Raw genomic sequence first — 22139 nt, 5'->3', positions numbered from 1 at the left:
CAGTATGGGTTTACTAAGTTTAATTTTGTTTATTTAACTATTAGTTTCTGTGTGTGAATGACAGAAAGGCCACATACTGTTGAGGGAAAACAAAGGCATAGGAATCTCTTTTCCTCTGGCTGAGTAATATCACATGAACAAATGCAGCGGATGGCCCCATGAATGGAAATCTGCCCTCATGACACGTGTGTGTTACATTACAACTTCTTATTATTCCTTCAGATACACACATACATTGTGTACATTGTGTGGTTCAGATGGATTATATTATTAAATCATCATCAAATCTTCATTATGAGTAATTAAATTATCTTCAGTGATTACAATCACAGATATTTTCCCAACTGAAAGCACCCCCCGCACACACACACACGAACTTCATTCTTATAAGAATAAGAATAATATCCCGAGGGAAATTCTTTTGTCATGTACATGCTCAAAGCAGCAGGAGAGCCAGAGGAACAGATATATACAATATATACAATAAGAATAGTAGTATACAGTACAATACAGCAGTAGGATAGTGCAAGAAATAGTATCAATAACTCTAACGAAGTAATATAAATGACTGTATCCTGGAGAATAAATAACTATCAGTGCAGGCGATTCTAGAAAGTGACATAGTATTGTACAATAGAATAAAGGGAGTAGCAGCGTGTGATGGGGGGATGAAATAAATATTGAATATTCAATAAGGTACTGTTGGGTGATATTGCACGGTCTGAAAGGGAACAGAATAACATTGGTAATAGTCTCAGGAAAATCACCTACAGAGTGAGGAAGAGTTATACAGTCTTATTGCCACCAGCACAAAGGATTTGCTGTGGCGGTCAGTTCTACATTTTGGGGCAATGAGTCTTTTGCTGTGTTTGCTTCGCTGGTCCACCATGGGGGCATGCATGGGGTGACAGGGGTTGTCCATGATAGAAAGAAGCATTTTTAGCATCCTCCTCTCAGACACCTCCTCCAGGTTCTCCAGTCTGACACCCAGGACAGAACCAGCCTTTTTAATCAGTTTGTTCAGCCTGTTGGCATCAGCTGTCTTCACCCCACTTCCCCAGCACACAGCTGCAAAGAACATGACGCTCTCCAACACCCAGTGATAGAACATGGTCAGCATTTTCCTACCAACATTGAAGGACCTGAGTCGCCTCAGTAGGAAAAGCCGACTCTGCCCTTTTTTGAAGATAGCATTGGTGTTCTTGGTCCAGTCCAGTTTACAGTCCAAGTGTACCCCCAGGTACCAGTAGTCCTCAACGATCTCCACATCAGGCCCTCGATGGTGACAGGGTTAGGTTAATAAAACAAAACTTAATGTTTTACTTTCTTTTTCTCGCATTTTTCTTTATTTAAAAAAAATCATTATAACTTATAATAATCAATGAAAGCTCCTGAATCCCAAACAGCTTAATTTATACTTGTGAAATACTTGTAGTAAAAATACTCAAGTAAAAGCTGAAGTACAGATTCAACTTCTTTGCTCAAGTAAAAAAAAAAAGTTTTTTTAAAAGGTAGAAAAAGAGTCCAGGAGTTCAAAATGAATGAATAAAATATGATAATAATTAACTGAAACTAGAATTAATAAATAAATAGATAAACAATTAAATGTCTATTTATTTTATTGAAAACATGCAATAAAGTATTTATTTCCAGTTTTAATAAATTACATCGACATTTAATTATTTTTTTCTTCTCATTTTTTCCACAAGTGGACCTTTTGCTATACTGGTCCACTGGATTGTCATAGTTTATTCAAGCTTTATTATTTATTCTTATTTCAAGTTATTACAATCAGAACGGACAGGACTCGGGGACAGGAAAGAGAAATAAGAAGAAAAGAGAAGTTGGGAGTAAAGTAAACAGAAGGAGAGAGAAAGAACAAGAGGGGAGAAGAGGGATAGAGAGAAAATCACTAAAAATCTGCTTCGCCAACTGCTGAAAAACAAACAAACTGTACTGGCCTCCTAGAACCACTTTCTACTATCCAGGAGTTAAACACCTCAACACAAAAGTCACTGATGCCAGAGTGGGTTTAGACTTTGCTTTATATGGCAGGTGTGAAACTGTAACAACAAAATACAATGAATATGAGTGACAAACTAAAATAATTACTTTAGGAGCTGCGTAACCAAGTGCTAATGCTAACCAAATAACAGTCTACAAACCATAAACAAACAATAAAAGTGCCGAACAATAATGCATACTCACAGGGAATGCCTTTTTATGAACCTTTCACAGCGTAGATCACATTAATCAGTCGATTGTCTGAGTCTTTCTGACACTAGTGCACTGGCCTTAAAGGGCCAGTGCACTAACTAAACAAAACAAAACAAAACGTACAAATTTGACAATAGTCAAAACACAAACAAAAAGAAAAGAGCACAGCAGGAAAACTACAGCAACAAACAACATAAGCACAGGTAACAGTAAATAATAAATACGGAATCTCACTGAGCAGCACAAGACCAACAACACACAATATGTTTAGAGGCAGCAGCCAAACAATGTGTGTGTCTGTGAGTATCTGCTTTTACACCTGTCTGTTTGCCAGTGCCAATATTCATAAGGTTCCCTTTCAGTCAATTCACTTGGTACAACACATAAGTATGGCATATCATGCCCTCGCATGTCCTGGCTGAAGAAACCTTTATTCATGCCTTTAAGGCAGATGGCGTGTGATGACACGTGCATGTTGCTCTCCTTCAGGGAACAGAAGTTATAGACATAACTTTTTGTTTCTCCATATAAGTGTTTAATAGTAGGTATGGGGAGCCATAGCCCTGCCCCCCAGGGGCATGAAGCATGCATAGAGATCCAGGCCCCAGACATCCAGAGGCCCACAGAGCGCGATAGGTTCTGCTGTTCCATAAAGATGTTTATCTGTTTATTTTCTTTAGTTTTGTTTTATATCTAGTGATGAACTAAAGACAAGAAGCCTATACGCTTCCTGCTTTCTGTACATTTCCTAGATATAAAATTCTGAGACTCAACTTTACTCCTTGATTTATTGTTTTTCGGTTGGCAGCAAACATTTTTACACCTTTTTATTGTTGTTTATTAAGTATTAATATCTTATCCTAAAACAGAACATCTATATTTGCTGATTTCATATCAAATTTGTACCTTGAAATTTTATTCTCAAACACTTAAACAGCTGAAATAATAAAAAATAAAACTGTCAGGAGCCGGTTAAGCCTGACTTTACTAAATACACAGAATGAAGCACAAACTGTGTGGCAATGTCACAGGAGTGTGTGTGCATTCATTTGGTGATTTATAAAATGTATAAATGTTTTTGCACCTAATTCTACTCTGTAATGTGGCTCAACAGGCTGCACATAAAACATGTTCCCCGAGCAGAGAATCTATATTGTGCTTTAACATGCCATAAATAAAAGAATCATGTGGCGCTTCCAGATGATTTGAAACTGAAACTCAGAACATAACATCCTCCTGTTCATTCTTTGAGCTACAGACACCGTGTGGTTTAAGGGTTTGAGAGTAAAGATTGACTATAAAAAAGAATTCAAATAAGCTCAGCCTACATGCAAATCTGAGATGATGTCAACAAATACAGAGTAGGTCTACTGTTTTTAGATCAGATGCTTATAGAATAATAAAACTGTTTCACAAGAGGAAATAAAATATAAGAATAAAGTTGTGTCCTATGTAATCTATGTTTATTACTAACGCTCATAAGGGAAACACAAACACTTAAGACCCTCCCACTCTCACTGCAGAGGGTCTGAGGATCCTTCAGGAATGGTGAAGCTGTTTTCTGGAGAATTGAAAGGTCAGCAGGCTGTGATTTTATATCTGTCAATCTCTAATCTGGAACCCAATCTGCTAGTTTCACAGCATAGGTTACGGTGATGATTTACCCTGTAAGTAATGAACCACCTTCATAATATAGAAAACCGCGGGATAATTCTTAAGTTACGCGGATAAGGCAAAATCCTGCTTCAAAGGACAAGCAGGTCAAGCTCCTCACCTCGTGCAAAGAAAAATTGGTTCAAGACTCAACATGAACATATGAAACTTAGCAGTGGACATTGTCATATCAGGAAAAAAAAACAACTCCGTACAGAGAAATAGTCCCTTAATTTTTTTCTATATATGCTTAGATGTTAAGATTCTGTTTTATATGTCTATTTTTTTTAATAAAGCCATTCTTGTGTTCTTTTGCCTTTGTTACAGGCCTTCCATTAGGTCTGTTTTATAAATTTAGCTCTAATCACCTAAATTTAAGTTCCCATGATAAACAGCTGCTGGTTAACCAGCAGGACAAAATAAAATTTAATGAGGAGGAGAGCAATCCCAACCAACATTAACAGGTAGAGCACTAGAAGATGGAGGATGAAGGAACTTTATAATCCTGCCTGAAACAGGTCTCTTGTAAATGAGAATATGTTCATATAGGTAATTTCACTGAGACCCAAAGGTCAAGTAAAAATAATCAACTATAGACTATGTTGAGAATAAAGTTCAAAGGGGTCCCAGTAGTATTGGGAGCATTAGAAGCTGAAACATCCAAAGTGGAAGTGTGGCTGCAAACTCAAATCTCTCTGTGCAGAGTAGACACTTGTTAAAGAAGTTATATCTAGAGGGGTATTCACACAGGATATTGGGCAGCACTTAGAGAACAACCCCAACTCATCTAAGCTCAAATTGGGATGTATGTGCGGTAGAGAGCGACATTAACTAAAATGAGGTTGTTCTAATAAACTTTTGCTCCACTGACAGGAAATTAAATTGAACTCATGAGGAAACAACGAGAAAAGAAGACAATAGATAATAAAAACAATACAGCTTTAATTTTATTAATGCATTTTTACATCAGACAACATTTGACATGACGCATATACATGGTCCAGGTATGACATTGCCAAACATTGCTCAACCAGATTAAACACACATCTGCTTATCACAGATTCGCAGTGTTGCAGAGGACCCAGCCTACATCCAACAGGTTTGAGAAATGATCATTTCAAAGCATTACTGGGAGAATTTGGAGAATGGCATGCAAAGTTATATCGGCCGGTCATTGAATTTTACTGGGTAGCTCCTCCGACATTCGTGCTTCCATCTTTGGGCTCATATAGCAGTTTTGTGGTGTTGTGCTGGTTCCAGGTTTTTGGCACAAAGATCCAAAATACAAATTTTTAGTAAAATACTGCCTCTGTGTATATATATAAATGACAAAAGGTAACAGTCTTATTCCAAGTAATAAATAGCGGTCCAATAATGTCATCTTTTGGTTTTCTGATAAAAAATAATTACTGAATTGTACAGTGGCTTCAAATCAAAGGCTATTTATTTCTGAAGGTTTTGACAGAGGGGTTTGTTCACAACAGTCTGCCATCCTTTTCCTCTCCTCCCCATCTTTGATTTCTGGTGCAACATAAAAGTAACACACACACACCTTTGTATTGAGTCGTCTCAGTGGCTCGAACACAATCACAGCCCTGAGGGGGCGACCAAGAGAGGCTCTCTCGGCTCTCTATGGATTGTTTAAAATAAACTGGCACTTCTGAAAAGGCTAAGATGATTTTATGTTTTCTGAAGATGATTTTACTCCTGTCCTGTTCTTCTTTGTATTCGCCTTTGAAAATGAATTTGTGACAGGTAGAAAAAAAGGAAGAGTTGGAAGATAATAATTTGGCTCATAGTCTTCTCCCTTGTTATCATTCGAGAGTTTACTTTGATTCTAGCTCAGATTATTCAGTTCCACTTGGGTTTTATTCATAAAGCACCATGAAACATTATTCTCAACACACTTTATCTTTAGTAAAAACAATAATAAAAAAACCTCACAGAAATATTACAATAATTTAATAATCTCTTTCAAAATTGTTGATGAGCCTCTTGGTTCTTTTTTCTTCATTTATAGAGGAATAAAGGAATGTCACCCATTTCTGTGTGGCAGTGGTCGCACAGAAATAAATAAAAGCTCCACATTGCAACTTTGATTTGTTGATTTCACTTGCAACTTTAACTTTAAAAATGTCTGAGAGAGGCTTAGCAGGAGGCAACAGTCATGAACTAGCTAGCTAGTCTCAGTTCAGTACATAAACAGGCCATGTTTGCAGTTTGTAACAGTTTTTGTTCATGTTTTCTTAAAAGAATAATAATAAACTTCATCTTTACAAGTTCCCCTTAAAAAACAATAAGATGACTTCCAGCTGGTGTTCGTGGAGGTCATTGAGTGTCAGTGAGAAACTAAAGGCACAACTTTCACTTTAGATTGTTTTTCAGACACTGAAATAAATTCCATTTATAAATTTACAAACATTCCCCCCAAAAATGTTTGCTAGGCTAATTTTCAATGTTTTGCAAGTTTTCTTTTGGGATAAAGAAATGTTTAGTTTAATTTCTTTAATGAGTCAAAAGATGTTGAAGTATTTCACAAACACCGTAAAAACCAAATTTTGAATGCCATGGACATTCACTTCAGTACATTGTCATCTGTCTTAACTCTGAATGCTCAGTGTCCACTATGAGAAATTGGAACAGCAGCAAGAAACTAAGATCAGGTGGAAAAAGCTGAAACGTGTTAAATAGGCTCAAGTCTAACTGGAGACTGGTATGAACCCAGAAGCAGGGTTCTGTATTCTGTAGATCAAAAAACCACCACCACCACCAACAACAAGCACAGCAGGAACTACCAGACCAGCTATTAGTCCAACAGATCCACTCTTCTCTCCTCCATCCTCCTTCCCTCCATCCTCTGTGTGTCCTCCTGTCTGACCTGCAGGTGAGAAACAGGTGTGAGGTGTCAGCTGTCAGGTAGGTGATGAGTGAAGAACAGAACAGAATCCATTTCCTCTTCAAACTGCTGTCAGACATTATCTACTGCACTCTGATCACATCACTCAGACCAGCTGCTTTCTACAAAGTCTCATCAACAACATCTTTAGAAACAAACATCAACAACCAGGAAGCAGCTTCACCTTTTCACTTCGCGTTTAAGGCAAAGGTAAGACCTATTTTCTCCAGGCTGCATTTACACAGTAATCCAAGCTTTTATTTCATCTTGCTTGCATTACTGTAATGCTCTGTATTTTGGAGTAAGTCGGTGTCTTCTCTCTCCTGTGCAGCCGAAATGCTGCTGCAAGACTTTTAATCTGAACTCGCAAAAGAGAGCGCATCACTCCCGTCCTCGCTTCACTCCACTGGCTGCCTGCATATGTTAGAGTTCATTTTAAAATTCTCATGTTTGTTTTTAAATTCTTTCACAATCTTGCCCCACTTTACCTCTCTGAGCTTCTTCATCCTTACTCACCCCCCAGGTTTCTCAGGTCAGCTGACAAGCTGCTCCTGGAGATACCCAGGTCCAAGAGGAAGCTCAGAGGGGACAGGGCCTTCTCTATTGCTGCTCCTGATCTCTAGAGCGATCTGTCCCAGCACATTAGAGAGTCTTAAAACCCATTTTTACTTCTTGGCTTATGACACAGTTTGACCCTGATAATGTGCTGATTTTATTATTTGAAGTTTAATTCTAATTATCATTTTATATTTAATTTTTTATCTTATTCAAGATATATGTCAAGCGTACAGCACTTTGTTTTCAGCTGGGAGTTGTTCTGAAAGTGCTATATAAATAAATAAATTGCTTGCTGATCACACACACACTCAACTCTACTCACTCACCTGGAGGATCAACTCTCAGGTAGATGATGCTGATGGGCTTAGTCTTCAGATGAGCTCTCTTCCTGCGGTTTGTTCCTCTCATGAAAACACGACATTCGTATGTTCCAGTGTCATTAGTCGTCACATTCATCATCCTCAAAGACACGTCTCCATCCTTCATCTGTCTGTCCTGCAGATCCACCCGGTTCTTAAAAGATGGATGCTGGTCATCTGGGTCAAGCTGCTCATCTCGGTACAAAAGGACATATTCTTCTCCCAGGTCAGGTCTGCTCCACTCTACAACTATGATGTTGTTGTTGTTTGGAGCTCGACATGTCAGAGTGATGTTCTGTCCAGACTGAGCTGTGATGACTTCTTGGTCTGATAGAGGAAACGACACAAAGCAGAGAGATTAAAAAGGTGCAGTTACTCATTTTTACAGCACCAATCATTGAAAGAAGCTACAAATAGAGACCACAGTCACTTTACCAGAGAGTACAGAACACTAGACGCTAAAATTGATCACAATCTGATTTTTATCACAAACCCATGGCACTCTTCTACTTGTGTTTTAGGTGATTTGAACCAAGGAGCTCAGGAAGTGACACAAGGAGAGAGAGAGTCAAGGAAACAGATTTAAAAGAGTGATACTTCAGAGTGAATCACCACGTCGGACCATGCCAGTGTTTTCTCTGATTAACTGTCGACGGTCAACAGAAGTGTTAAGCCCCCAACAAACCAGGAAATAAATGCTGGGGTTTAAAAATTTCTCTGCTTGCTGTTTTTTAACATGACACAGCAATCTGCTGACACTTTTGTTTCTTCCTGTACTGTGTGAATATTTGATGATCTGAGTAGAAATTTGTCCTGACATTTAAAAGAACAAGTCAGCAGACAAATACATTAAAATGCAGTGAAGCCAGAATGTTATGCAGATGCTAACTGGGACAAAACCTTTTTTTTTTTTCGTTTCGAAAGACTTTAATGACAAAACATCTTAAATGTGACATTAAACATCTGGAATAATAATTTAACTCTCAACATTAAAATAAATATTCATTACTGTTTAATTAACAGCGGTTTAATTATGACGGTCAGCTGAGGGGATGGACCAAGAGCCAGGATAAAGATGGATTTTAAACTGAATTATTCAATTATTCAGCAAAGATGCCTCAGAAGATAGAAGATAAATTCTTCTTTGGGAGTTTTGTAGCAATCACAAGAAAAAAGACGAACACAAGAAGTAACAAACCAGAAGCTATCAGCCCATAACGTCCTCTACTGACTCCATCCTCCTTCCCTCCATCCTCTGTGTCTCTTCTTGTCTGACCTGCAGGTGAGAAACAGGTGTGAGGTGTCAGCTGTCAGGTAGGTGATGAGTGAAGAACAGAACAGAATCCATTTCCTCTTCAAACTGCTGTCAGACATTATCTACTGCACTCTGATCACATCACTCAGACCAGCTGCTTTCTACAAAGTCTCATCAACAACATCTTTAGAAACAAACATCAACAACCAGGAAGCAGCTTCACCTCTGATCACACACACACTCAACTCTACTCACTCACCTGGAGGAACGACTCTCAGGGAGACGATGCTGATGGGGTCAGTCTTTAAAATGGCTCTCTTCCTGCGTTTGATTCCTCCCATGACGGCTCGACACTCGTATGTTCCACTATCAGCAGTCGTCACATTGTTCAGAATCAAAGACACGTCTCCATCCTTCATCTCTCTGTCCTGCAGATTAACCCGGTTCTTAAAAGATGGATGCTGGTCATCGGGAACAAACAGACCATCCCGGTGCAAAAAGACATATTGTCTTCCCAGGTCAGCTCTGCTCCAATCTAAAACTATGATGTTGTTGTTTGGAGCTCGACATGTCAGAGTGATGTCCTGTCCAGACTCAGCTGTGATGATTTTCTGGTCTGAAAGAGGAAACAACACATAGCAGAGAGGTTAAAAGGGTTAAAGCTCAGCTGTTCACTTCTACTGAAGCCAATCAGAATAATCTTAGTCCCAGGATGGTCCTATGTATCTAAAAGCACAGGATACATGGGACATCCTTTATGAAAGGACAGATATTGTCCCACCATTCATAGTGATGTGAAAGTGATCAACAAAACTCAGAAAGTAGTGCAGATCATGCAATTTTACTTCTGTAGGAATTGACACTGAAGCATAAAACAAAACAGACAGAAGAAAATAAATACATAAGTTACATTATATTTAGTGTTGGGAGTAACAGTAACACTAACACATTTACCAGTGTTACTCATATTTTGTATTTTAAATACGTAACTATTCCGTTACAGTTACCGTTTAAAAAGGTGGTGTTTAGAATACAGTTACTTTGTTGAAATAAAGAGATTACACAGCGGTCTTTTCCTGTTTCATATGTTAGACTATGCCCTCTCTATTTTTAGCAATTCCACGCCAGTGGAAACTAGAGATGGCACGATACCACTTTTTTATGTCAGATACCGATATCATAAATTTGGATCTCTACCGATACCAATATGAATCCGATATAGTGTAATTTTTAATTAATACAACTTTTTTAAATATCTTGCTGCATCGTCTATAAGATGAAAACAAACAAACAAACAAAAAACAAACACCAAAGCTATTCTGCTATACCGGTGTTTAAAAAAATACACTGCACCCAAAATGTTTCATAGTTCAGCAACACTCATCAAGCTAATAACCTTAAACCTGCTCCATCCTTCCTATTCTGCTGTTTTAAAGAGTACTTAGCAGAAATATTAAACTACCTAACTAATAGGGTTGCCAACGCCCAGAAAAAATAAAAATAAATAATAGGGAACCACCCCCCACCCTTGTGATGCTTAATTGACGTAATCAACTTTAATTTAATGCACATGTAAAAAATAATAATAAATGTACAGAAATCAATTGTTTTTCTACAATAATTAAATAGATTAAAAATCTTTCTTCGACAGAATTGCAGACTGCACTCATTGTATTGTCCCAAAAGTACTATAGCTTACTAGGGTATATTAGACTTAATGGTTACTATATACAGTAATGGACGTCTATACATTTACATCAGATTAAAACTTTGGTTGTAAGATTCAGATAATTATTTATTAAATGCTAGACGTTTTAAAGGAGAATAAGAAAGAAAAGTATGTCTTTGTACCTCCATTTGCCCTGTTAATACCCTACCTGGCCCCCTGGCTAAACTTTTCTAGACCTGCCCCTGTAGCCGTCAGCTGCGTAGAAAAAAAGGATCCTTTTGTAGAAAGTAATATTAAATAAATTCTAACAACAGCTTCTCAAGCTTAAACGTGCTGCTGTTGTTCAGCCGTTGGTTTCCCCTTTCTGGCGCGAAGTGGGCGATAAACAAACAACAGAGAGACTCGGGACAGAATCAGCTGATCATTAATCAGTTTCATGAGCAGGAGAGGGAGGGAGAAGAGGCAGTCGCTCCATATATCGGTTGTTAAGCTTAATGTGGAAATGCTTTACAAATATTCAGAGATGAACTTACACACTTGCTTTACTTCTCTCTGGAATAACTTTCTCAGAGATGAAATGCCAGGTTGGTAGCGAGGCTACAAATACTCAACCAGACCGCCAACAGGTCTCGCACACGAGCCATACTGCTCTGACGTGCTAAGGTTATGAGCTGAGTTACGCCATGTCGCAAGTTTTCTGAGGTGCTTTTGTGATATTCAATGGATCGGATTACATTTTTTATTTCTCTACGATATATCTGATCCAGTAATTTAGGTCAGTATCGGACCAATACCAATAGTAATATCGGATTGGTCCAGCTCTAGTGGAAACCCAAACAAAGCATGCATTAAGAGGCTCTAATGCCTGTGTCTCAATCTTGCGGCCCATGCCACCTCTACTTGCGGCCCGCATTATGATGTGAACAAATATTTCTATAAATCGTTATTTAAAAAATATTTAATATGGCCTAAAGAATGTAGCCTCATGGGCATGTAGTCCGTGCTGCAGGGAGAATGGACTGCCATAGCCAGTAGCAGTTTTTGATAAGGGCGACACGGGCGGTTGCCCGGGGCGGCATCGGCTCATGTTGCCCCGACATCATGCCAGCGCATAGTGGGAATGTCATAGGCACCGATCGGTTTTCTATCGCCCATTTGCTGGGAGTAAGGGCCCCCTCTGTTTGCGAGGTGCGCCTGCTGTTGCGGCATAGGAAGGAGAGGGCGGGGCGGCGGGGGATTCTCTGGCTGGAGCAGCATCTAATAACCAACTCGCAAAATAAAAACAAACATGAAAACACCAGACACTGATTTTTTTTCGAAATTCTATACGCAAAAAGTGAGCGTGAGAGCCCTCAGGGCTCGCTGCTGAAGTCAAAGTAAACGTTGTCATCTCCGCTACATACAGTACAGTAGGGCTGCCACAAACTATTATTTTGATAGTCGACTAGTAGGGCTGGGCCATACCATACCGTTCACGGTAATACCGGTATAATGTTGGGCAACGATAGAAAAATTAAATATCACGATAGAATATGGGTAAAACGCGTGTGCACAGTGCCTTTGTTTTCATACGCACAGGGTGGAAAAAGCATGGCAGCGAAAGCAAATCATTGAATGAAACGGATGAAACAGAATTGGTTTGTAAAAGTGCTGCAACTTCAGTGGTGTGGAACTGGTTTAGCTTTCGTCTGTCAGATATACAACAAAGCACTATTTTTGGTAGAGCATGCTAGCGGGCCGTCGTTATTACCGTCTGTTGTGGAAATACGGCACACTTAAAATCAATCCTTTGATTTTTCTGAAAATCGACAGAGCCCCTTATAATCCCGTGTGCCTTATGTATGAACTCTGGTTGTGTTTACTGACCTCGAAACGATTTTATGTACACGGCGCTCAAAAATCTGTCAAATGTTTTAGTACGACTTTGCTAAGCTACGAAGCCGCACCGCTTGATGGATTGTCGGAGCATTACGGCTATCGTAGGCAGGAGCCTGGCGGAGTGATACGTACTGTGCTTCAACATAGTATTGTGTGTGTATAACCTCTTTTTAAGCTTTGTGGATATTATACATGGTTATGCTGAGGATATGTCGGCGAATTTCCACTGGAAATGCCTTTGTTTTTTCCACTAATAAAGTTGTGGAGTTGTAAAGTATTTTGTCAATTATATCGTCAGTTATATCGTTATCACAAATTTTCAAATGTATATCGTGATAAATATTTTTGGTCACATCGCCCTGCTCTATCGACTAGTCACCGATTATTTTTGCGATTAGTCGACTAATCAGATCATCATCCATTGGACGTAAAACGTACAGCTTATTGCACCAGCAGCATCTGCTCTTATATAACTATCATTAGCTTACAGCTTTAAGTGTTTAAGGTATGTGCTAACTAAAAATAAAGGCAAGATGATAGTTTATTAAATTTTAATGAAATCTGCAGATTGTTTAGGTGAAGTTTCATAAAGTCAGCCGTCTGCTCCTTGCTATCTAAAATATAACAGGACACCGGAGTAAATTCTCTAGCATCTCACATTTCTGATAATCAGCTGTCTGCTTGACATTTTTCAGCTGTGTAAAAACTATAACTTTAATCTCAGCCAAACAGATTTACTCAGAAACAAATAAAATACTAAAAAAAAAGCCAAACAATAACATTTTTAAGTTATCTAAGATGGCGGTGGGTTTGAAAACAATTTGCCCGGAGTACCGTGTTCTCACCGGCTCTAGTGTGCCTTGAACCCCGGCTAGCTATCAAGCTAGCTGAGGTGGATAACAGACGTCTCTGAAAACGTCGGAGCGCTTTTGAAAATATGTGGTGTCTTGATAAACCGAGCAGATAATTGAAGTTTACACAGCTACATTCTCGCCTGAAAATATGTTAAACGTTTATTTTGTGACCCAGAAAGAATAATAAGATTAATATTAAAACTAATTAGCTGCTGCTATTGTTGGAAACTGAACTGGGCTGCGCTATGAATTCTGGGACACAGCTTCTTCTTCTTCGGGGTTTAACGCAGTGTTGCCAACTCCTCAGTAAGGAAAATCGCTATTGGCTGTCCTAAAAGTCACTAGAAGTCGCCAAATGACATCATCGCCTAATTTGCATAATTGGTCATGCTAATGTAATTGTAACCTACGTTGTTGGAGAGAGAAATAACATCGTGGAAGAGACAAAGTGAGTAAAAAACATCCTAAATGCAGTTAGAATTTATTTAGAACTACAAATTAAAATTTATTTTAGCAATTATTGGGGTTTTTTATGTCACAATTCCAACCCTGCTCCTTTATCCGGGCTTGGACCGGCAAAAGTGACCCGAAATAGGCACTCTGGTGGAGTTACTTTGTGTGTGTTTATAAGTAGTTTTAAACCTTGTGATCCACAAAACAGCATAAGAGTAAAAGAAGAACTGACTGCGTTACAGTCAGTGCGGGAGCAGCGGCTTCGCTCATGCGCGATTCATTTGCAGTTCGGATGCACAGGTGTGAACGTCTCCTGCCCTGATAGCAGCTGGGGGAGAACTATCCTCCGCCTGTGAGCGCTTTGGCACAGGCGAGGTGCCCACGGCAGCACCGCTGCTTGTTGAGAGTAAGAGCGATACCCGCTTTCACGTCAAAAAGTCGTCATAAATAAGTCTCCAATAATACCAGAAAAAGTCACCAGATTTGTCGCTAGTCGCTTTTTAGAAAAAAAGTCGCTAAGGGGGTCTGAAAACTCGCTAAATATAGCGACAAAGTCGCTAAGTTGGCAACACTGGTTTAACGGCAGCTGGCATCCTTGTACATGCAGTGCTGCCATCTTCTGTTTCAGTCCATTATTACACTCTTAAATCCTACTACTTATTCCTGTGTCTTCTGGGATCTTACAAGCTTCAAACGACGCATCGACTATTAAATCAGTCGTTGGCGATTTTGATAGTCGACGTAATCCTGACTATTCGACTAATCGTGGCAGCCCTACAGTCCAGTATATAGAGAGACGAGACGACGAGGCTCTAGTTACAGCAGTGCAAGTAAACAAACAATATATATAAGAAGAGTAAGAAAATACATATACACTTTAGGACTCAGGATAAAGGGATCAATAACAATTTAAAATTTATAATTTACAGTTTGATGATTTAAAATCTCACACACAACCCGGCTGCTTCCAGATAGAGCACATCTCATTCATAAGGTTGTAAATCCAAGCCCATTATGTATTCTTGGTTTGAATCCTGGGTTGTGTGAAATCCCAGAAATAAACCCTAGACGAAGTAGAAGAGGGAGTATTCGCCCAGGGTGCCAAACAGGCTAGGACCGCCACTGGCCATATCCGTTATGTGTCTGTGAGCGAGGGAGGGAGAAAAAGGAAAAGTACGAGCTGTCATCGAGCAAAAACGGGAGCTGGAAGCATGTAAATATAATAATAACCACTGCAGCCAAGAAGAGAGCCTGACGAGCCCAGTTGTAAGTAAGCTATTAAGACTCGACTGTACACCGTGTTCGTGTTTTCCTCCAAAAACAATAAGTTCCGTTGGAGCAGCCTTTCAATGCCTCTCTCTGTCTCTGCTAGCAAAGTTGACCCAGACAACAAAGTAAAGCTAGTTTTCAGCTACGAGCCCGACACGGAGCCCGACGTATTAGCCAGAGGTCCTTTACTATGGTTCGGAGCCGCGGACCTGTTTTATAGATGCGTGGAATAGTTTTCTATACGAGATCAGTGCAGAAAGTCTAGCCTTACTTAACCCTCTGGAGTCCAGGGTATAATTGGCCATTTTTGACTACTTTTGATTTTACCTCTATATTTCACCTTTAAAAACTGTTTTTCTTGCCTTGTTTGGTATCATTATTTTCAGCACAACCTCAAATATCTGAAATTTGAGTGATTTTTTTATTTTTGTATACTATATTAGCACAGTTGATCTAAATTCAGACAAAAAAAAAATATCAAAATCCGAGTAGAAAAAAGTTATATTTTTTACTGTAAAACCCACAAACATGTTTAATGAATCATTTTCATAACTTGAAATGCAAATAGAAATTGTACATTTCTAAAAATTATGCACAAGTTTTGCAAACAACAAAGTTATATGGTACCATTTACCTAAAAATGCAGCCAAGGCCTCAGGCGTTTTTTATATAACCATTTAAATCTATTTACAGAACAATCAGGTGTGCTGCATCAAATAAGAAGGTACACAAATTATTTGTGCCAGTCCAAAAATGTAGTTTGTGTTCAGTATAAGACAGAGGAGAACACCACAGGCCTAAACCCTGCAGGTCTGACAGCAGGAGGTGCATCAGTCCAGTTTTCCATGTGGGAACAGCGTTTACACTGGAATCTGCCTTTGGCGGCTTTTTTAGAGCAAATATGAAATTCAGCAGTCTGACACACAATACAAAACAATAACTACACAACACACTAACTACAGCCTCCAAACACGCTAAACGTCACTAATGTCTCACATATGAAAACTCGCTCTCTCTCTGTCTTTCGCTCGCCCGCTTTCCGTGCGGGTGTCACTCCTAAAACTGCCCCTTCTCCCTAAACAACCAAGTGCCGCATGTTGCCATATCATTTTTTTTGATTGGCTGACATGGTAAACTAACACCAATAGGGATGGGGTGTTTTTTCTTTTTTTCACTCGCAAGCGGAGAGGTTTTGCTAGCGCTGTCTGTAGAAAACGCAGTTTTTACCGTTCTTCCCGCTGTAAACACCATTGTTTTGTTCAGAAAAAAACATCGCGTGTATTTTTTATCATAACTCTGGTTTTACGTGGCCCATCGACACAATTCAAAAACTGGTATATAGTTTGAAGTCCTCACTTTTGACTCAAGTTAAAATGGAGACTGACGTGCTGCATCTTGTAGCTGTGTCGTCTTAAATTGGTCATGTGATTTTGACGCGCCGGCGCGTCCAGCGACCACAGAAGGTTAATGTCCACCCTACTGTGTAGTGTTCGCCCAGGGCACCAAACAAGCCAGGACCGCCCCTGGCATTACCCATACTTAAAATAAAATAAATAGAAACGTTGCTTTTTGTCATGTGTCACTAACATTGTGGGCTGTACAAAGATTCAAAGCAGAAATATATACAAGCCATTTCAGGTCAAAGCCATACTTGCCAGCCAACCTTGAGCAGTGGCGTGTCCAGCGGGGTGGCCTGGGGGGCACAAGCCAGCACCACCACCCCCCCCCCCCCCCTCCCTCCAACCAGACTGGCCACCCCGAAGCTAAAACAATAAAAGTCAAGCAAATATCAAATGTACGATTATGTTTTCACAGTGAAGCTCAGATATCCGAGTGTAAGTGAATGCAGCATCGGCTTTTGCACTATGAGCATCACATTAGCAAAGGAAGGAGAACCAAGCATGAACTGCAGAAAAAAACATTTTGGTGAAAGAAAATGAGAGAATAAATGTCCCTGTAAGTAATATTAAGTTTGTTACTTAAGGAATTATTACAACAGCCGAATATTTCAGACAGTAGGCTACTGGGGGGAGCTAGCATGAGAGTTATGAGTTATAAGATATAATCCAAGTTGTAACATTGCTGTATGGAGCTGCAGATTTGGTTGCAGGTTAATACTGGCAGTGTCACCATGCCAGCTGACTGTATTTCATCATCAGCCAGTTTTGTTCTTTATACATCAATATTACCAAAGTTTACCATAAGGCAGCACTTACACTACACTGTGTGGTCTAGTTAATTTCTAATAATAATAATAATCTCTCATTATTTATCCTTTCTGCCAGCTCCATGTTATTAAAACTTTCAAAACATAAATATTTTGCAACTGCAAGTGCTGTTGTTTACAAATGTTTTTGTACTTCTTGTCTTCCTAACATGTAACAGACTCCTATTAAAAGTTCAAGAGGCTTATTTTTGCACAATTTATACTGAAAACATTATCAAAAGAAGTAATAGAAAGTATTTACTTGCTTTCAGGTTTAATTCAAATGTTAGTCTTTTCATTTGTTTCCCCACTCCCCCCTCCGACAAGATTATCTTCTTTTTTTAATAGGCAGATAAAGTTTTGCTATGCCATTGGCTAATTTGCCAATTGTATGTTAAAAATATTCATATTTTAATATTCAGAAATGTTTTAGTCCAAAACATATGTGCACTTTATGTCAGTAAAAATACTATGCAAATATTGCTGTCCTTGAATGCTGAATAAACACTGACAAAGCATTGACTGCATCTCTTGTATTTTATCAACGCAGTATCTGAAAAATTTGCACTGTAGTCGTTAAAATCTCATTCTAATAAGAGTTAAAAGCACATTTGGTTATTAGGTTATAGGGTTATTGAATTATGGTAAACGGTTGGTAGAATTTTTTTTAACATTATCTGCCAATTACATCTGCCACCCTTCTCCAAATCTGTGCCCCTACCTGCCCCCCCCCCCCAACAAAAATTTTCTAGACACACCACTGACCTTGAGACCTCAGAATTAGGGAGACGTTGAAAAGGGCTGTTGGGGGAGGGAGGGGTATACATATACATTCAAAAAAACTCTAATTTTACAGTGTTTATTTATCGGATAAAAAAAGTTACATGTCACCGTTATTATTGTCCGGCTGGAAACAGCGGGGGCATCCAAATTCAAAGGCTTCATCCTTCCGAGAACCCGGCCTTCGTGGTCTAAGCGGCCCGGGTCCGCCGAAAGCCGGGTAGGCCGGAAGTGAGCTACTGAAATTGGACAGTCTAGCCTTCGGTTGAGTGAAACTCTGCCGTCTGCTCCTTGCAATCTAAAATATAACCGGACGCTGACGTAACTTCTCGACCATCTCACACTTCTGTTTAATCAGTTTTCTGTTTAATCAGTTTTCTGTTTGACGTTTATTCAGCTGTGTGAAAACCCGTGAGGAACCCTCCCTAGGGATTAATAAAGTTAAATTTAACTAATCTAATAACTTTCATCTCAGCCAAACCGACTTACTCACAAAACGCTGAAAAAGAACAAACAATAACATTTTTAGGTTATCAAAGTGACTTATATATCATGTTTATGTTTAGCCAAAGATCGCTGGGTTTTTGAAAACGATGTCGGAGTTTGCTGTTCTCGCCGGCTCTGATATTTAGTGCGATTCGTTTACATATTCTCATCCGCTCTGAAGGAGCTGTTGCGCCTTTCATTTACAAATTACAGTCTAAATCCTGACATGAAGTACTTCGAGACCCTTATATTGTTTTGCTCAGCCGCGGAATGTTAATAAATATGACCCAAATAGGTCGTAGATAACAACGAGGCGATTCTGAAGACGCGCACTTTGTAGTCCGCCTACTGGGCAGTGCAATTACCATACGTCAGACATACTGCGTCATATTGTTAAGACGTTTAGTGCAAGTCCTTATCACTTTTCCTACACACCTTTCCTTTGAACTTATGACATTTTCCACCTTTATCAAGCAATGGCGTTCAGGAAAAGGACACAGGAGGTAAGTAGCTAAAATACTTTTCAGGTGTCGCTACACACGGAACGGGGAAATGAACAGAGGCAGCCACACCGATGCCTGATCAAAAAACCGCAAAAGTTAAACTTGATGGTTTTAATACTTACACACTGTTGTGTGACTCGAAGGATAACCGCCTTACAGACTCGTGCGTTTTTCCACAGCACTAATGGACTAGCTTCCCCTCAGTCTGAGCGTAAATCTCAGCTATAGTTAAATTAGGGTGACCATATTTTGATTTCCTTCTCTGTGTAGTTAATGAATTCTGAAAGAAAATATATCATATAGGCTTTTACAAGTCAACAAGTGCAAAATAAATAACTTAAAAGCCTCTGGAATTAAATAATGGTACAGAAATAATACCTCATCTGCATAAGAATAGTTACCAGTACTGGGCCGTACGAAAGAATTTTTTTTGCAGTTCGTCTGAAAAGATGCACTTGCGCTTTGGGATCTTTTAAATATCATTAGGCGTGTTGCCGCGCACGATCTGTCCCGTCTGTGAGCGCAGAACAAGCAGTGTTGCCAACTCCTCAGTGAGGAAAATCGGTATTCGCTGTCCTAAAAGTCGCTAGAACTCGCTAGGTGACGTCATCGCCTAATTTGCATAATTGGTCCTGCCCACGGGCGAGAGAGATAAACATTGTGGAAGAGACCTAAAGTGACTAAAAACAAACAAACAAAACAAACCAAACCACCCAAAAGTATTTAGAATATGTTTAGAACCACAAATTAATTTCTTTTAGCGATTCCAACCCCCCTCCCCCTTTTATCTGGACTTGGGACCGGCGAAAGTGACCCGAAATAGGCTCTCTGGTTACTTTGTGTGTCTGTGTTCCATATAATCCATAAAAAGTAACAATATAAGAAGAACATTTTTAACCATTAACAAACAAAAAGGACATAGCAAGCCTCACCAGACAGCTTCAGTCGAAATCGGATGTTCAAGGTGGACTTAAGGCTCTGCAAGGACTTCCAATTTTTCAGTGATGGGAATGATGTATTTTAGTGCCTTGATTTATTTTAGACAAAGAAAATGTACATTTACTGCTGCGACTCATTTGCAGTTTGTATGCATAGGGGTGAATATCTCCTGCTCTGACATCAACTAGGACTGCTCCGTGAAGACTACCCGCTGCCTGTGAGCGCTTTGGCACGGGCAAGGTGCCCACGGCAGCACCCGCTGCTTGTTGAGTGTAAGAGCGACAGGTGCTTTCACGTCAGAAAGTTGTCATACGTCTCCGATAATGCCAGAAAAAAGTTGTCAGATTTGCTGCTAGTTGTTTTGGGTTTTTGTTTTTTTAGAAAAAAGGTCGCTAAGGGGGTCTGAAAACTCGCTAAATATAACTAAGTTGGCAACACTGAACAAACGCTCACAAAGCAGCAGTTCGGGGATGAGGTCACACATATGGGTCCTCTGTCGGACATTTTTATCAATCTCAAGAATCCCCCCGGACAGAACGTGAAAAGTGGACATGTCCGGGGAAAAGAGGATGGTTGTCACCCTAGTTAAATGTAGTGCAAACAGTCCTTCAGTGACATAATAACAGAGAGAGATAAAGAGATTACTAAGTAAAAGTACATCTACTATTATCTCAGTTTATTTACTTTTCGGATATTAACAGGTATTGGTGCAAATTAGTGTAGTCTCCAATATATTGTCGGTTGCCGCCGTAGAGGCGGTCTCAGTTAAACTCGAAAGGTTTCTGTAGTCAGCAGGAGTGCGACAGCCGACTGTCATGTTAAAAAAAATAGATAGCGAAATATTATTTAAAAGGGGGAAACAGGACATACGTGAATAGTTTAAATACGAAATATTCCGAGTATATTTTCTAGTTTGTCGGCAGACGGGTCCTAAAAAGCCACGCCCACGGCATATTCGTTTCCGCGTCTCAGGTAATCTAAACGTCGTTTAATTTTAGGAGCAGCATCTAACGCTGACAACAATTGGTTGTTAGCGTTAGGTACACCGACTGACGTGGCTGCATGCGGATTTAATAAAGAAGACTAGCTAAAATGTCGCGATTTCATGTACTCACGTCACCGTTTCACTTCCTCCTAATCCGCAGTTTCTCTCTCGCCAGACACTCTCTGAAGCCCTTCGTGTCGTCACTTCTCACACTTGGCATCTTCTCACAAGATTTCACCCTGGATTCGCTCAGATTCGTTTAATCTGCTCTGGACTCCTGTCCATTACAGTTGGAGATCTGTTAAGGCTCCTGGCTGCATGTGCAGGTTCTCAATCATTCAGGTCATGGTAGTCTAACAGAAAGAAAGTGACTGGACTTGTTTAAGCTTCAAGAAACGTAAAGAAGTCCAGTCGCTTCCTGGACTACATGTTTTCAGTTAATTCAATATTATCCTACACTGCTATAAACATACCCATTTATCTTTCCTTTATCTGGAGTCACTTTCTCTAACATCAATCAGGATAAGCTGTCACACAAACCTGGATTTCAAAACCATTAGTTAACCCAGGGGCATGTATCCCCAGGGGTTTCCCTGAGTGCCTGTCTAATCACAAACTTAAATACATGTGCTGACAGAGTGGCTGAATTTAAAATAGAAAAGAATAAACTACACAAAGACAAAAAAAATGAAACTGTGGGAAACAATTTAACACAAAAATACAGTTAAAGCAACAGCTGCTGCACACAAAGTGAGTGTGTGTGAGGAAAATTGCTGTACAATATTTTATTAAAACTGCTGTAGAAATGCATGTGAGCTCTGGTCAGTATGAAAGAGAACTACCTATTATATTAGAAGTAATAGTAAAGTGTAGCCTATTTGAACCCAGAAAAATGCAGATTGTTTATTATTTAATGTAATGTTTAATTTAATGTTTAAATTACATTTTATCCTTTCAGCTGCAGCCTTGGTGGTCTTTAAGAGTCGGAGAATAACAAATAAATATAGAAACAATTCAAACATAGGCTTAGTCAATGTAAAAATTACACTGTGTCTTGTTTTGGCATTATATAATACTGCTTACAAAATAATTACATTGTCTTCAGCAAACAAGGGGGGATAATTAAGATAAAAACAAGAACGAGGACGGCTCTGTTCAAACGTCTCCAAAAAAAAAAAA

General features: G+C 39.4%; 1 protein-coding gene and 1 long non-coding RNA gene across 2 annotated transcripts in view; one reads left to right on the top strand and one right to left on the bottom strand.

Moving 5' to 3' along the window:
* LOC148103557 (uncharacterized) overlaps positions 1–22139 on the top strand; it is a 134992-nt gene that overhangs the window by 92019 nt on the left and 20834 nt on the right. The gene's annotated exons all lie outside the window — the stretch shown is intronic.
* The window catches only part of LOC102799389 (butyrophilin-like protein 2), a 65671-nt gene that overhangs the window by 35856 nt on the left and 7676 nt on the right, over positions 1–22139 (bottom strand). Inside the window, exons 2-3 of the mRNA XM_087839498.1 lie at positions 9198–9554; positions 7651–8010 (exon numbers count right to left, since the gene is read on the bottom strand). Of these exons, the coding sequence (XP_087695624.1) occupies positions 7651–8010; positions 9198–9554 (717 nt within the window). The remainder of the gene's footprint in view (positions 1–7650; positions 8011–9197; positions 9555–22139) is intronic.

The sequence above is a fragment of the Neolamprologus brichardi genome, chromosome 3 (assembly GCF_056152115.1).
Source record: "Neolamprologus brichardi isolate AB-2024 chromosome 3, ASM5615211v1, whole genome shotgun sequence".
In the NCBI taxonomy this organism is placed as follows: Eukaryota; Metazoa; Chordata; class Actinopteri; order Cichliformes; family Cichlidae; genus Neolamprologus; species Neolamprologus brichardi.
Note: the sequence above shows the minus strand (reverse complement) of the source record. Positions and strands in the feature narration are given on the sequence as shown.